This window comes from Bufo gargarizans, chromosome 2 (assembly GCF_014858855.1).
Source record: "Bufo gargarizans isolate SCDJY-AF-19 chromosome 2, ASM1485885v1, whole genome shotgun sequence".
Lineage (NCBI taxonomy): Eukaryota > Metazoa > Chordata > Amphibia > Anura > Bufonidae > Bufo > Bufo gargarizans.
The window spans coordinates 566,340,699-566,357,957 of record NC_058081.1 but is presented as its reverse complement, the minus strand read 5'-3'; the positions used below and the strand labels follow the sequence as shown (position 1 = coordinate 566,357,957).

Genomic DNA, 17,259 nt, shown 5'->3' with positions numbered 1-17,259 from the left:
ATATATATACAGTATACTGTCCTCTGTAGTATATACACAGTATACTGTCCTCTGTAGTATATATACAGTATACTGTCCTCTGTAGAATATACACAGTATACTGTCCTCTGTAGTATATATACAGTATACTGTCACCTGTAGTATATACACAGTATACTGTCCTCTGTAGTATATATACAGTATACTGTCCTCTGTAGAATATGCACAGTATACTGTCCTCTGTAGTATATATACAGTATACTGTCACCTGTAGTATATACACAGTATACTGTCCTCTGTAGTATATATATACAGTATACTGTCCTCTGTAGTATATACACAGTATACTGTCCTCTGTAGTATATATACAGTATACTGTCCTCTGTAGAATATACACAGTATACTGTCCTCTGTAGTATATATACAGTATACTGTCCTCTGTAGAATATACACAGTATACTGTCCTCTGTAGTATATATACAGTTTACTGTCACCTGTAGTATATATCATATCATCAATATAATAGATACTAATTAGTTTGACATGACCGATCCGTCATGAAGCCATGCTGACATGGTGTTATACTCCAGAATAGAATGTGTTAGAAAACCCTCCGTTTACTGACGACTGGTGTTAAACTTACCAGCCTATAGTTTCCGGGCTCTGTCTTTGACACCTCCCTATGAATACAGTATAGAGGTAGTCATTTATCTATCCGGTGTAAAGCACTACTGGCTGAGTTGCCCATAGCAAACAATCAGATTCCTCCTTTCATTTTTGATAGCTTCTTGGGAAAATGAAAGGTGGAATCTAATTGTTTGCTATGGGCAACTAAACCAGTTCTACCTTACACCAGTTTCATAAATGACCCCATCTGTCTACGACATTACTTAATTCTCTCAGTATACGCCGGTGTACGTCATCTCGATCCAGTGATTTGTCTATTTTATTCTTCCTGGGTCAGACAGGGCACTTTTAATGGGGAGTTTACTTTGACATTCTGCATTTTATCCGACAGTTTATTTTCGTCAATGAATACAGTGTAGAAAAAAATATAATATAAATTTGCTTTCCCCTCATCACTCTTTAAAGGGCCAACACTTCCAGTTTTAGCATTTTTACCATTTATGTAATTGAAGAACATTTTAGGGTTAGTTTTACTTTCTTTGTCTTTTGCATATTCTGTTTTTTTCCTTACACAGACAATACTACATTTAAGGTCCTTGCCCTGAGCTGGCGACCAAAGTCCTTTAAATAATTTTTAAGGACCCTCCACCTACCTCTTAATTTGTCACTGGTGTCAATGTGCACCATGTCCGCTGGGGCTTCACCAGCCTCTCCCAGTAATCTATCCACCCAATCTGCGATATGTCAAACTCAAGCACCAGGATTGCAACACACTGACGATCCTGGTCGTTGTAACAGATAGCTCTATCTGTACCCCTAGTGAGTCTCTCACTACCAGCACCTGTCTGGCCTGCCCTGCTCTGCCGGTCCCCTGCTTACTGGAGCTGACATTTCCCTGACTGGTAGAGGAAGTGTTTTGCTGTAGCAGTGCCATCCCTGAACTGACCTGCACTTGTTGGGGTTTGTCAGATCAGGGCTAGCCTCCCTAGCACTCTTCCCTCTACCCTACCTTATAAGTCGTACTCAGCTAGCTAGCTAACTCCCTTTTCTGCTTCTCCATACTAGCACCCCCCACACCCACCCCTATCTGCCCCACTGAGTGTCTGCTCCATGAGCAGAAAATTCCTTTCCTTATTGTCAAGGCAATTTGCTCACTTAGATCCAGGATCTGGGCTTTCACTTGTGTGATTCACTTACATTTTACAGAGCAATATGCACACTTAAAACAGCTGCTCAAGAACTGCACACATTGAACAAGATGTGCACTAGACTGCATTGTTAATCGTGTTAATGGGGATTACACACACAAAAAGTTAGTTATACAATGTAGTGAAACAATTGAATAAATTCAGTTCCCCCTAAAGTTCCTGAATCTAAAATCAGTCAATCTCAAGTCACACGCTTAAGATAAAAAGACAAAACACGCTATAGATGAAAACACACTCACAAGCTCGCAAACTCATTTTTTCAGTTGGCTTATAAAGGAGTTTTTTTCCACTCAGCTGCAAACAGTCTGCAGATTTTTTCCTCTGCATTCAAATGATATGATTGGTGAAGGACAGGTGATTCCTTTTCTCCCTGTACTGTAGATGCTTACTCAATGCGCTTGATAAAGTACAAGAAGGGTCCAACTGTTTGTGTGTTATTAGTTTATTTACATTGTCTTTATCTATAACTGTGACTTCCGAGCACATTTTATTAGTAATCAATTTAGAAATCCGAGTAATTCCAAAGGATTCACTTACTTATTTTTTGCAATGGTGTAAATACCAGCAGAGTACCCTAGCACAGTCAGTGCCTCCCTTCATTCAGCTGTAGAATTCAATGTAAACCTGCCTGTACCCAGATGTTAGGAGAGAGTCATAGAAATGCATACATCCATGAGCTATCAGGGCATGCTAGACTTGAATATGTTCTCCAAATATTGGCGATCACTGAAATATGAGGACACAGCATTGGTTAGGATGATGACTGCAAATATTAGCATCTAAAGGATGACAACCCTCACTTATAATCATAGCCAGGAATAGATCTGGGAAGGTACTGGTTGTGGAAATCCAGCTAGTAGGAAGCTCTTATTGCAGTACTTTTTGGTAAAAATCTGAACTAAAGTTCTACTGAAGAAGACAGAAGATTGTCTCTCTAGTCTCTCAATGCCCCACAAATAGAGTTATTGCTCCTCATCAGTGCTAGTAGAGCTATAGTGGGCTGTAGTCACGTACAGATGACACTAGAGTAACTTTGGCTGACAGGACATGACCTTGTGGTTGGCTAATAGGACATGATAGCAGTTGGGTTAGCTACAAGCAGTTGGGTTAGTTGGGAGGATTCGTTGAGGTGAACGTTTCATTGACCACTAGCTCAATGATGGCCAGGATAGATTTCTTGAATATGTTTTTGAAACTCTCCACAATGAACAAGTAAAGAACTGGAGTAAAGCAACTGTTGATGCAGGTCAGACATATTGATAATAATTGCAGTGATCTCAATACACTCTGTTTAAATGTATCCTTCTCAGCGCTCATCCCGTACCAGATATGGTAAGGTGTCCAGGAGATGAAAAACGATAGAATAGCAATTAAGATAATTCTATAAGGTCTGTTGGACCTGGTGAGACGTTCTCTCTTCATCTTGATGAATATTTTTACATAACAAAATGTAATAATGGAGAAAGGAATCAAAAAGCCCATGGACAGACGAATGCTGAACAAGACCCACTTCACATTCCTCTCGTGCAATTTTCCTGAGAGAGTGTAATCATTGTAGCAGGTGGTAATGTTGTCCTCATATTTTACTTGACGGAAAACCAAGTATGGACTTGTAAGGCCGAAAGCCAAAAACCAAAATAAAAGGCATGTAATGGAAGCAAAACGGGGGTTTATGTACCTTTTGTATGCATGTGGGTGGAAGACCAAGCAGTAACGATCCACACTAATCAAGGTCAGTAGAAACACAGCCACGTACATGCCTAGTGACACAAATGAGTTAATGACCTTGCAAAGGAAGGAGCCAAACACCCATTGTGATTCCATAATAAAATAGACTGCTACAAAGGGGAATACAAAGGTAACCATGAGGTTGGCCAAAATTAGGTGGAAGAACAATGTGGTTGTGATTGTTTTGATCATCCTGAAACAAAGCACCCAGAGATACAAAGTGTTCACCACAAGTCCAAAAGCAAATGTCAAAAATAAGAATATGGCTGATGTTAGGTTGAGAGCTGAAGAGGACAATTGGTGAGTTGTTCCATTGATTTCACTGATATTAAAAATCGAGGTTGGTTGAGGTGACATCTCCTGTGAAGCATAAATAACAGTTAAATTATAATAATTATGAAAACGTTGTCAGCTCGTTGTAACCATGTACAGTACGTTTCTAAGAGTTTCTTTGACTAAATGGGCTAAAGCATTAGCAGAATTTATGACATTTTAGGATAATGTGAATCATTTTTAAAATACATTTTGCAGAAACAATGAGGTTTCATGCTTCTTGTTATCTAGCTCTCAATAACAGATGACAGACGCAGAGCCATTAGGGTCGGATATAGTCTAACATCCCAACAAAGTGACCTGTTAGTTATATAGTTTATAGGATTGAAAAAAGACACAGGTCAGTCTTGTCCAACCTATAATCCTACCGTGCTGATCCCAAAGAAGGTAAAAGTCTTTATGAGATGGTGACCAGAGGGATATTAGAGTACAAATTCCTTCTGGCCTCTATATCTGTTAATCAGAATAAATCAGTAGATCAACAAGCCATCTCCAGAAGTCTAGTTACCAAAACTTGAGATATTATTATTTTCAAGGACCCTCTTGAGAACTCTGAGCTTTAATCAAACCTCTTTTGGCAGAGAGTTACATAGTACCATTGCTCTTTCTGTAATGTCTATGTTAATGATGAAACCTTCATTCCCGTAGACATAGAGGATGTTCACTTGCCATGGTTACAGGCAAAGGTGTAGAAAAAATAATCAGAAAGATCTTGGTACTGTCCATTCATACATTTGTAAATTGTGGTAAGATGTTTCCTAAGCCCTCTTCTTCTTTAAAAAAAAAAAAAAGAATATCCATGTCTTGTACTGCAGTCCATCCATTCCATTAAATACCTTGGCCTCCCTCCTCTGCACCCGCTCTAGTTCGGCTATGTCCATCTTAACCACGGGTGATAAATTTGTACAGGTCTGAATAGAGATTTGTATGGCGGTAAAACTATGGGCTTCATTTATTAAAGGGGTTGTCCAGGTTCAGGGCTGAACACGGACATACCTTTATTTTCACCCAGGCAGCCCCCCTGATGTTGGCATCGGAGCATCTCATGATCCGATGCGCTCCCTTGCACTGCGCTAGATCGCGCAGGGCAAGGACTCTATTGTTTTCAATAACACACTGCCGGGCAGAAACTTCCGCCCGGCAGTGTGTTCGATGATGTCACCGGCTCTGATGGACGGGCTCTAGCGCTGCCCTATCCATTTTACTGGCTGGGGCAGCGCTAAATCATGCCCATCAGTGCCGGTGACGTCACCGGGCTTCCTGGCAGCCCCATGGAGAGCCCCGGTACGTCACCGGATAAAAAAAAAATGCCTTTGCCCTGTGCAATTTAGCGCAGGGCAAAGGAGAGCATCGGAGCATGAACTGCGCCAATGCTCCTGTCAGGGGGGCTGCCGGGGTGAAAATGGAGAACCCCTTTAAGACCGACATAACTTCGGCACATCCACCGGCCATCTAAATCTGTGCCAGCTTCCTTGCTGGAGAAGATTTAGAACATTTTCTACACCAAAAACAGGTGTAGAAAATGATAAATGAGATGGGGATGCCGGCCCGACCCCTTCCCCTCCCACTTCACACCCTCTTTTTTAGTCCTGGCAGGAGCGGGGAAAAGTCGTAGATTGCAGCGCAAATAACCTTTGTGCCGCAATCTGCAACAGATATAAGACAGAAAACTGCTGTATATTTGATAGTAAATGAGCCCCATGTTCTTGTCATGGGCATCCATGCTTCTTCTGATGCCTCACATTAGTAAAGTAAAATTTACTGTTTACCAGTATCCCTGAGCCTTTTAGGGACAATTGTACCCACGATATGACCTTCCATTTATCCAGATTGTACTTCATTAGCCTTTTCTCTGCTCACGCCTCCAGCTTCCCCAAATCCCTCCATAATAATCTTAAGACTGGACTCCCTACCCTAACATTATGTGGATACAGTAGAAGACCCAACTCTCTTCCATGGGTCTAAATCCATAATGGTACTCAACAAATGTAGGATTCAGCTTCACTCAGCAGCTCCCAATGACTTAGAGATCTGGATGAAGATAGTGGTGTACAGATATTTGAAGGTAGCAAGTTGACCACAGAGCTTGTGGTTTCCTGTACAATTCTATTTATATTCGAAGGGTTTGCGGAGCACACACTCATCCCCCAAGCTGAGGACCCGATTGTTAATCTCAACAATTATAAAAGTTAAAGGCATTGCCTCATTGAGACAGCTCATATCCATAGGTCACATTAACCCTTTCAGGCCCGAATGTTTTTTTGGTGTTTTTTTTTTTGCGTTTTCGTTTTGTTCTCCCTGCCTTCCCAGAGCCATAACTTTTTTCTATTTTTCTGTTCACATGATGAGGGCCTGATTTCTGTGGGACAAGTTGTACTTTCCAACGCCACCATTTAATATTGCATATGATGTAGTGGGAAGCGGGAAATAAATTCCAAATTAGGTGAAATTGCAAAATTCAAACACAGTTTTACGTTTATTTTTATTTATGACGTTTGATGTACGAATCCAGTGATACCTTGTATGTATAGTTTTTCTTGCGTTTTGATAAAAAAAATTAAAAAGTGGGAAGTTATGGAGTTATGTGTACGGAGCTGTATGGGCACGGCTAATCGGCCATTTGGACGTTTTTTTTCCGTTTTGCTGTTTGCCGTATTGAGAATATATTTTTATACTATGGGCGTTTTCACACATCGCGACACCCATGATGTGTATTTTTTAAATTTTTTTAGTTCTTTTATTTTTATTTTGGGAAAAGAGGGTTTGAATTTTTATGTTTTTTTTTGTTTGTTTTTTACTTTTTTTTTTTACTTTTTTGTAGTTCCCATAGGGAACTATAACATGCAATCATTAGATTGCTATTATCATAGACTCCATGACACTTGAATTGGAATCTATGATGATTTTAGTACTTTCGTATGGAGTCCTATTAGAGGCAAGGGCTCCATAGGAAATACTATGCAGCAGCTGCCGCATACACGCTCCGGCTCCTCCGATCGCCCCACGGGGGAGCCGGAGCATCACCGGAAGAGATCGCTTCTGGTGTTTCCCTTGGTCAGGATTGACCACTGCATATAAGGGGTTAAATGTCCACAATCGGCATTACTGCCGGTTGCGGACATGACCCACGGTTGTCTGCTATAAGAAGCAGGCAGCCATCCGTGGCTATGGCACCTGCAGCGGTCAGGAGTGGGCGCCAACTTTAAAGACCCTGCCCTGACATGAACGGCGCTGGGCATTAAGGTGTTAAAGCATATACAGTAGGTATCATAGAAAGGAGGGATTTCCTCCTTCCTCCTGAATTGGTTGAGTGGCTTCCACTTGGGTCCCCTTCTTTGAGCCATTAAAGAACAGTGGATCAGCTCCTACTGTGGTGCAGTCAAGTCACCCATCTATTACACAAATGGCTAGTCATCTGAATGGTCACCATGTCATACTGGCCTTTTTACAGCTACCACAGGAAAATCAGATGCTTGCCGATGGTGCCAGGACCCAGACTGATGGTGTTTTCCAATCTGAAACTAGTCGTTTTTTAAGAGATAACCCCTGACTTCCGGTTCCGGCGCCAGCATAGAAGGCAGCATGTGCTAGGAGCTCCGTCCCTTGTAGCACCACAAAGCACATTATCCCCTGCAAACTGACTGCTCCAGCACTACAAGCAGTCGGGAAAATCTACTTGAATAACCGATCACCAGTTTATGAACTGATTCGTAATACCCATGGGGAGCAGATCTAAAAGAAACCCTGCAAAGCCCTGCAAGGCACCAACAGAGACCAACATGGTGGCGCAAACAGAAATAGATGGAGGCTCGCAACCCCCAGTCATAATGGACTCTGAAAACCTTAGCACAGATGTGGAGAGAGACAGGCTGGACATAGACTATAAACATCTAGCTGTGGAAGTTGCTGCCTGCATTTTACCTGACCTGCAGGAAGCTTTCTCCTCCACAGTGTCACAGTGCTTTGCCGCCTTGAAATCTGAGGCCACACAACATACCACAAGCCGCGACAAGTTGGAGGCCAGAGTGGCAGCTGAAAACGAGTCGGTCCAGGCTACCTCACCAAAGCCCTGGCTGAAAATGCCAGATTCTGGAGTAAGATAGATGACCTCGAAAACCGCTCAAGGCGAAGTAATCTCCGCATAGTTGGCCTCCCAGAAAGTATCCCAGCCAGAGACCTCACCGCCATCTGTGAGTCTGAACTACCGGAGGCCTTGGGATTATCAACTCCCTGTAAGATCTAAAAGGCACATAGGGTGGACCAAGACATCCCACCTGAAACCAACAACAGACAAAATAGAACATCTGCGACTTCAGCCCAGGGTAAGAGACCACCAACTCCAATAAAGATTTTATAAAAAAAGAGATAACCCCTTTAAGTTTTGGCACCGTCAAGGAACCAGATAAGTCACTACTTGCTCCCTCACATTAGAAATTCATGAGAGAACTGATCTCTGGTAACTGTCTCCTTCCTGTAAACTTGTTGAGTTTACCGACACTAAGTCATAGTACATAATAATATAACTTAAATACAATGCCAGCAGTATAAAAGAAGAGTACAGAACATTATACAATAATGCCCTACTTGGAGATATTTGGACTTCTTCTTCTGTCTTCTATATCTTCAGCCAAGTGTTTTCTTCGCACAAGTGTTTTTGCAATTTGTTTCCTGTGTAATGTGTAAAACGAGTGAACTCAGGAAATGCTAAAAGTATAAAGCTCAAAAATAAAACGTATTTTAGAAACTAGATTTTTGTTTGTGGTCAACCTTAAAGGGGTTATCCCATCATAAAGATCACTGTTAAATCTGTTATTGATTTGACAGTGATCATTTTTGTAAATATATTTGATTAACCAATTCCAACCGTTTAGGAGAAAATTAATCCCCACTTACCTCATTGTTGTCATTCGGTCTCCCCCGTTACGGCCACCGCTCTTCTCCTGAATCCCGGTGGCCGCGCTTGCGTAGAAGACGCCTTCTTTCTCCCGGCCGGGCCGATCGCTGTCCTGAACGCGCACACCGCCGCGCATGAGCGATGGTGACGTCTTCCTGGCCAGAATAGTACAGAGCTGCGAATGTGCACGCCGGATCTGTACTATACTGGCCAGGAATAAGTCACCATGGTGCATGTGCGGCGGCGTGCGCATTCAGTCCAGAATCCAGGAAGTGAACGGCGCGCTGGCAGCAGGTAAGTATGAAAATGCAAAGTGGGATAACCCCTTTAAAAAAGAACAAACACTAGGAGCAAGAGATGGCCTATCTGAAGTTTTTTCACTGAACCCGGACATACCTATAGTTTCACCCAGGCAGACCCCCTGATATTAGCATCGGAGCATTTAATGCTCCGATGCGCTCTCTTGCCCTGCGCTGGATCGTGCAGGGCAAGGGCTCTTTTATTTACAATAACACACTGTCAGGCAGAGGCTTCCACCCAGCAGTGTGTTTGGTGACGTCACCGGCTTTGATGGGCGTGCTTTAGCGCTTCCCTAGCCTTTTTACAGGCTAGGGCAGCGCTAAAGCCCCATCCATCAGTCCCGGTGACATCATCGGGCTCACTGTTGGGCGGAAGCCTCCTTCTGGCAGCCCCATGGAAAGCCTTGTACGTCACCGGAACTCCAAAAAATGCCTTTGACATGCGCGATTTAGCACAGGGCAAAGGAGAGCATCAGAGCATAAACTGCTCAGATGCTCAAGTCAGGGGGGTTGCCTGGGTGAAAATGGGGATATGTCCGGGTTGAGCTCTGAACCCGGACAACCCCTTTAATGACATCACTTACTCTCCCCAGACGACGCTTTTGTTGGTACATTGACATGTACCACAAAATTACGATTGCAGAATTTGTCAAAAATGCTGCAACAACTCAACAGCAAATTCTGCATCATTACCTGATACCTCCTCCATATTAATAGGGGTGAGATTTGCAGTGAAAACCCTTAATGTCAGAGCTAAATGGTGGTAAGACATGAGCAGATTTCTGCCGCGGTATTCCATCGGTGTCCGCCCATAACCGAGTGCAGTCAAGAAAACAACATGTGAAAACTCTTCGGCCACGTGAACAATGCCACAGACTCCGATTGAACATGAGCCAGTTTCAGCACAAATAGAACATGTTTTTTTGGAACGGAATCTGCATTGGATCCATAGTAAAAATCTACTATTACGTGATGTGGTCAGCTCTGGAATATTAAACAGCTGGCATCCTGCTCCCACTGCTGGGAATGGAGCTACTTCTAATCCTGGCAGTTTAGACTTCTATCTGCCATGTCTGTGTGCCAGCAAAGTGATCACCTGGTAGCCTGTATGCTTCCCCAATGGCCCATGGTCACCATCATTCCTCTGCTGCTGCCACCTCGGCCTCTTCTGCTACTGCCGCCTCGGCCTCTTCCTCCGCCTCTGGAGGAACGTTGGCACCTGCCGCCCAGCAAACAGGGGATGTACCACCAACACCACCACCTCCGTCACCAAGTGTCTCAACCATGTCACACGCCAGCGTTCAGCTCTCCATCTCACAAACATTTGAGAGAAAGCGTTAATTCCCACCTAGCCACCCTCGATCCCTGGCCCTGAATGCCAGCATTTCTAAACTACTGGCCTATGAAATGCTGTCATTTAGGCTGGTGGACACAGACAGCTTCAATCTTGCGAAGATTCTTGCTTCTTGAGACACGGACATGATCCTTAGAAGGGCAAGGGAATGCCCCCCCCCCCCCGTTTCTTTCAATGGAAATAGACTGTCCTTCTTTCCTGATTTCTCTAAGAACACTCAAGATAAAAGACGCGGTTATATTGAGGTTAAGAGAAGAATCTGTGAAAAGAATATTAACTATTCCTTCCTATAACTGGCCAAATTGTGGATAATTTTCAATAGTGTGACTTATTTTTTTGACACTCCTGACCTCGTGGTGGACTGGTTGGATCAGAATAATATTTGAATCCTTATTTTTTTTTTCTCTTTTTGTGTGGCGGGCGGGGGTGATATAAGGAGAGGTGGTCCTAGCTTAGAGATCTATCCAAGATGGTGGAAGATCACGAGTTGGGGGAGGTTGGTTATGTGTGGGATGGGGGTGGGTTTTGATGCACCTCCCATGCTGCGGGGGGAAGAAGTGGGATTTGTTTGCTTTTTTTTTTTATTGATGTCGGTTAGAATTCTGACTTGGAATGTTCGTGGTCTTGCAGATAAATTAAAAAGACAGGCAGTTTGTGATCGGGTCCGCAGGTACCTTCCAGCTATTGTTAGTTTAGTAGAGACCCATTTTATTGAGTTGGAGATCCTTCAACTCGAAGGGGGATGGGCTGTGCAGACTTTTCACTCCACCGTTACTAGTTATTTAGGGGGAGTAACAGTATTAATCCATAAGGGGATTGATTTTGTCTGCCAGACCTCCTCCACCGATAACACCACGCAACAAAAAAATTACGTTTTGTCTGCTACTGGACAAAAACCATTTATCCTATACTAAATCGAGTGTGCGGATTACAAATCGGAAGTCAGAATTGTTGTAACACGTCACAAAATTTTTCTATGCAGAAGTGTGCCTAAATGAATCAAGCACTTGGAAAGCATTGAATAATTTTGAACAGAACTAGTTTTACTCCGACAATTCCCTGATCTACATCAAAGTTTGCGTAGTAAACAGTGTATGAAAATCGAATGGAATAACAAAAATTTCAAAAAAGTCTTGTTTTTCAGTTTAGAAGTCTTACTTGAGCAAGGCCCAGTACTGCTAAAAGTGCTTCAGGCATCTGCTTTTGGGTTTGCGAACGGTCACATTTTCCTGTTACAAAAACCAGCAGTAGTTTCCCATCATGATGGGATTCCAGCGGCCTTGGTACCTGTTCTCCATTGTAGAAATTTCTTTATGGAACAGCTCTACATGTTCGTCACTTACGTGTCCCAAATTGGGTGGCAAAAAGTCAAGATGGGAATGTAAGAAATGCACTTTCAATGACATTCGGCAGCCAAGTTGTTCATATGCTGTAAGCGTGTTCTCTACTAATTCAGCAGAGTCTGCAGCTTGTCTGTTCCCAAGGAAGTTCTGCACAACGAGCACAAATGCATTTGCTTTGTCAGATTCTTGCGCTGATCATAAGTAGTGTATTTGCCACATATGTAGCAGAAATTGTCTGGATCGTTAAAACATTTGCGTTTATCCATCTTAAGTTTCAAAACTGATAGCACTATAACAGATCACTTTATCCAAATCTGTCCAGCTTCCCTTATATACTCACTGCTGACATCAGCCTGAGTGCGTCCGGACAGGTCTGGACATGTCCATTGGAATATCTCCAATATAATGCCTTAGTATTATACCTGAAGAGGCTTTGCATGTATAACTTATAATCTAGATGTGTCCGGCAAATTCTGCGTTCATATTAGGAATCAGAGCGCTCATTTTAGCATAAATCACATGGTTTTCTCTCAGTAGCAAAATCATTGCTGCGAGGTGTAAGCAGGGGAAATTTGGATTTCTTTATGGAAACTTATTTGGAGAAGCGTGTATTTTGGCTTTTTTTTATATTCCTCCCCCTTTTTCACTCCATGTACTTAACTATTTATTCACTTTTGTGGATCGGTGGCCTGAATGCGCTGTCATTGTGACTGGGGAATTTAATAGTGTCATGGATCCACAGAAAGATAGGATGTCCACGGAGAGAGACGTTTATACTCTGGGTCAAGGGTCTCCTCTCTCCTGCTTTTGTCAGGAATCTGGTTTTGTTGATATATGGGGATGTGTGGGGAAGGGGAAATGAGCATATTCTTCCGTTAGTAAAGCTGGGAGGTCAATGTCTAGGATAGATCTAGCCCTGATTAATAAAAATTACTTGAAATATTTAAAAGGTATGAAATACGAGGCCAGGTCTCCGTCCGACCACTCACCTCTTACTACTGAGCTTCATATGTTGGATGATAAGTATGTTATTAGGCCTCCATTTAGATTAAATCCCCATTGGATTCTTCTAATGGATAATCATGAACTGATTAAACGGGAGATGGAATTTTTGGTGGAAATTAGTTATAACTCAACAAAGACATATCTGGTATGGGATGCATTTTAGGCCTTTATGAGTTTTTATTTTTATTTTTATTAGTACTATCTCTAACTTAAGGAAAGGCTATGCTAAGAAAGAAAGAGATCTCCAAGAAGCAGCGGTAGCTAGTATGGAAGAGTTTGCCAACAAAGGTACAGAACAAAAAAGGGAACTTATGCAGAGTTCAAGTCAGGGTGTTTCTGACTTTCTTCTGGATAAGGCTCTTTTTTTAGGAGCCAAAAAATTTTTTTTCTGGATCAGGCCGCCTAGGGAAAATGCTAGCTAGGGTGATCTCTAATCAGGATCCCAAAAGAGAGATAGTTAGTATTCGCTCCCCTCAGGGTGTAATTGTGCAAGATCAGGAATGTATTAAAGAGATATTTGCGAACTATTTTCTTGATCTGTATAAATCAGAAGAGAGTGTTTCAGAGGAAGCGATTGATTCATATTTGGATTCCATCTCTTTTTCAGTCCTTACTGATACTCAGAGAGAATTTCTCGATGCCGACCTCTCTCTTCAGGAGTTGGAGGCCGCTTTGAAATCCTATGTGGGAAACTCTTCTCCAGGATGTGATGGATTCCCATATGAATTCTATCGCAAATACAGGGAGGTTGTTTTCCCCCATCTTCTGAAGGTATTTATCGAGGCAATAGAAGACGGTAAGCTAACGGAATCTATGACAGAGGCTGTAATAGTATTAATATTAAAAAAAGGTAAGGATTCTTTAGAAATTAGTTCATACGGGACAATTTCCTTGTTAAATACGGATGTCAAGCTTTTTTCAAGGATCCTTGCTACTAGGCTGGATAAAGTTATTTCATCTATTATTCAACCTGATCAAGACGGTTTTATCCCTGGTAAGGGCACTCATTATATTCTCCATCGTCTTGTTGCTAATATTCAGTCCTCCCAGGGGGCGTCTCGCTCCATCCTGTCTTTGGACGCCTCTAAAGCCTTCGACAGGGTGAAGTGGAGATTCCTCTGGAAAGTGCTAGAGAAGATGGGATTTGGTATTAAGTTTGCAAATATGGTTAGGCTTCTCTTTAGATCTCCTAAGGCGAGGTTGAACATCAACAAGATGCTTACAAGGTATATCTCTCTCCAATATTATTTGATATCTATATTGAGCCCCTAGCTCTTAGGATTAGGCAGGATCCTGGGATTGAAGGGTTTGGGACATTGGGAATAGAAGATGGTATCTCTTTATATTCTGATGAATGATGTTTTGTTTTTTATTCAACATACTAACACCGCACTATACGAGTTGTTAACTCATTTGGTGAAGTTTCAGGCCTTGATATCAATTGATCTAAAACCATGTTCTTGCTTTAGATAGATTAGAACCTCTTTCTGAGGAGTTGGGTAGTAACATAGTAACATAGTACATAAGGCCGAAAAAAGACATTTGTCCATCCAGTTCGGCCTGTCATCCTGCAAGTTGATCCAGAGGAAGGCAAAAAAAAACTGTGAGGTAGAAGCCAATTTTCCTCACTTTAGGGGAATAAAAATTCCTTCCCGACTCCAATCAGGCATCAGAATAACTCCCTGGATCAACGACCCCTCTCTAGTAGCTATAGCCTGTAATATTATTACACTCCAGAAATACATCCAGGCCCCTCTTGAATTCCTTTATTGTACTCCCCATCAGCACCTCCTCAGGCAGAGAGCTCCATAGTCTCACTGCTCTTACCGTAAAGAGTCCATAGTCTCACTGCTCTTACCGTAAAGAATCCTTTTCTATGTTTGTGTACAAACCTTCTTTCCTCCAGACGCAGAGGATGTCCCCTCGTCACAGTCACAGTCCTGGGAATGAATAGATGATGGGATAGATCTCTGTACTGACCCCTGATATATTTATACATAGTAATTAGATCTCCTCTCAGTCGTCTTTTTTCTAAAGTGAATAACCCTAATTTTGATAATCTTTCAGGGTACTGTAGTTGCCCCATTCCAGTTATTACTTTAGTTGCCCTCCTCTGGACCCTCTCCAGCTCTGCTATGTCTGCTTTGTTCACTGGAGCCCAGAACTGTACACAGTCCTCCATGTGTGGTCTGACTAATGATTTGTAAAGTGGTAGGACTATGTTCTCATCACGGCATCTATGCCCCTTTTGATGCAACCCATTATCTTATTGGCCTTTGGCAGCAGCTGCTTGACATTGGTTTTTGCAGCTTAGTTTGCTGTTTATTAAAATTCCTAGATCCTTTTCCATGTCAGTGTTACCCAGTGTTTTACCATTTAGTATGTACGGGTGACTTGCATTATTCCTTCCCATGTGCATAACTTTACATTTGTCAGTGTTAAACCTCATCTGCCACTTATCTGCCCAAGCGTCCAGTCTATCCAGATCCCTCTGTAGTAGTATACTGTCCTCTGTAGTATATATACAGTATACTGTCCTCTGTAGTATATATACAGTATGCTGTCCTCTGTAGTATATATGCAGTATACTGTCCTCTTCAGTGTTAATTACTTTACACAGTTTAGTGTCATCTGTGAAAATTGATACTTTACTATGCAAGCCTTCTACAAGATCATTAATAAATATATTGAAGAGAATAGGGCCCAATACTGACCCCTGAGGTACTCCACTAGTGACAGTGACCCAATCTGAGTATGTACCATTAATAACCACCCTCTGTTTTCTATCATTGAGCCAGTTACTTACCCACTTACAGACGTTTTCTCCCAGTCCGAGCATTCTCATTTTCTATACTAACTTTTTATGTGGTACAGTGTCAAATGCTTTGGAGAAGTCCAGATATACGACATCCATTGATTCGCCGCTGTCAACTTACCTCCTCATAGAAACTGATTAAATTAGTTTGACATGACCGATCCCTCACTAAGCCATGCTGATATGGCGTTATTTGCTTATTTCCGTTAAGATGCTCTAACATAGCATCTCTCAGAAAACCTTCAAACAGTTTACCCACAACAGATGTTAAACTTACCGGCCTATAGTTTCCAGGCTCTGTTTTTGGACCCTTTTTGAATATTGGCACCACATTTGCCATGCGCCAATCCTGTGGGACATTTCCTGTCAACATAGAATCTGCAAATATCAGAAATAAAGGTCTGGCTATGACATTACTTAATTCCCTTAGGATACGGGGGTGTATGCCATCCGGTCCTGGAGATTTGTCTATTTTAATCTTTTTAAGTCGCCGTTGCACTTCTTCCTGGGTCAGGCAGGGCACTTTTAATGGGGAATTTATTTCAACATTCGGCATGTCATCTGACAGTTTAATTTCCTCAGTGAATACATCGGAGAAAAAAATATTTAACAGCTTTGCTTTCTCCTCGTCGCTCTCTGCGACTCCCCCCCCCCCCCCTCATTACTCTTTAACGGGCCGACACCTTCAGATTTATACTTTTTAACATTTATATAATTGAAGAACATTTTAGGGTTAGTTTTACTCTCTTTGGCAATTAATCTCTCGGTCTCTAGTTTGGCCGCTTTTATTTGTTTTTTACATGTTCTATTTTTTTCATCATAGTTTTTCAGTGCTTCCGTGCTACCTTCCTGTTTTAGTGTTTTATATGCTTTCTTTTTGTCATTTATTGCTTTCTTTACAGTTCTGTTTATCCACATTGGTTTCTTTTTGTTCCTTAACCCTTTATTCCCATACGGTATGTACCTCTCACAATGAGATTTTAGGATGCTTTTAAAGATATCCCATTTTGTGGCTGTATTTTTATTTGTGAGGACTTTATCTCATTTAGTTTTGGCTAAATTTAGCTTTTTTGAAGTTTGGTATTTTTGTTCCTCCCTGTAGAAACGCTCTTTTGAATGATAATTGGAAGGTTATTACTTTGTGGTCACTATTTCCCAGGTGTCCCCCGACCTGCACGTCTGTTGTTCTGTCAGGCCTATTGGTTAATACTAAGTCCAGTATGGCCGTCCCTCTAGTCGGGTCCTGAACCAGTTGGGAGAGGTAATTGTCTTTGGTTATTGCCAAGAACCTGTTTCCTTTATGAGATATACAAGTTTCAGTTTCCCAGTCTATATCTGGGTAGTTGAAGTCCCCCATAATAACCACCTCATTATTATTTGCCGCCTCGTCTATCTCGTTTAGTAGCAGATTTTCTGTGGACTCTGGTATATTAGGTGGTTTATAGTAAACTCCTATTAGTAATTTATTATTGTTTTTAGCTCCATGTATCTCTACCCACAGTGACTCCACATGTCCATGTCCCTCACTTATATCTTCCCGGAGTGTGGGCTTTAGACAGGACTTTACATAAAGGCAGACATCCTTTCTAAACAGGCTGTAACCTTGTACATTAACTGCCCAGTCATAGCTATCCTCCAGTCATGTCTCAGTTATTCCCACTGTCATAGCTATCA

The 17,259-nt window shown here is 42.0% G+C and overlaps 1 protein-coding gene across 1 annotated transcript; it reads right to left on the bottom strand.

Annotated features, from left to right (window-relative positions):
• Positions 1-2,263: 2,263 nt before the first annotated feature.
• On the bottom strand, positions 2,264-8,538 carry LOC122926715 (probable G-protein coupled receptor 33). Its single transcript, XM_044278185.1, has 2 exons — positions 8,460-8,538; positions 2,264-3,902 (listed from the first exon to the last, which is right to left on the bottom strand). The coding sequence occupies exon 2, from the start codon at positions 3,897-3,899 to the stop codon at positions 2,922-2,924; it is 978 nt and encodes a 325-aa protein (XP_044134120.1). The 5' UTR covers positions 3,900-3,902; positions 8,460-8,538; the 3' UTR covers positions 2,264-2,921.
• Positions 8,539-17,259: the final 8,721 nt, after the last annotated feature.

Excerpts from the sequence above, each read along its gene's own strand:
- LOC122926715 (XM_044278185.1), bottom strand. The coding sequence starts at position 3,899 with ATGTCACCTCAACCAACCTCGATTTTTAATATCAGTGAAATCAATGGA.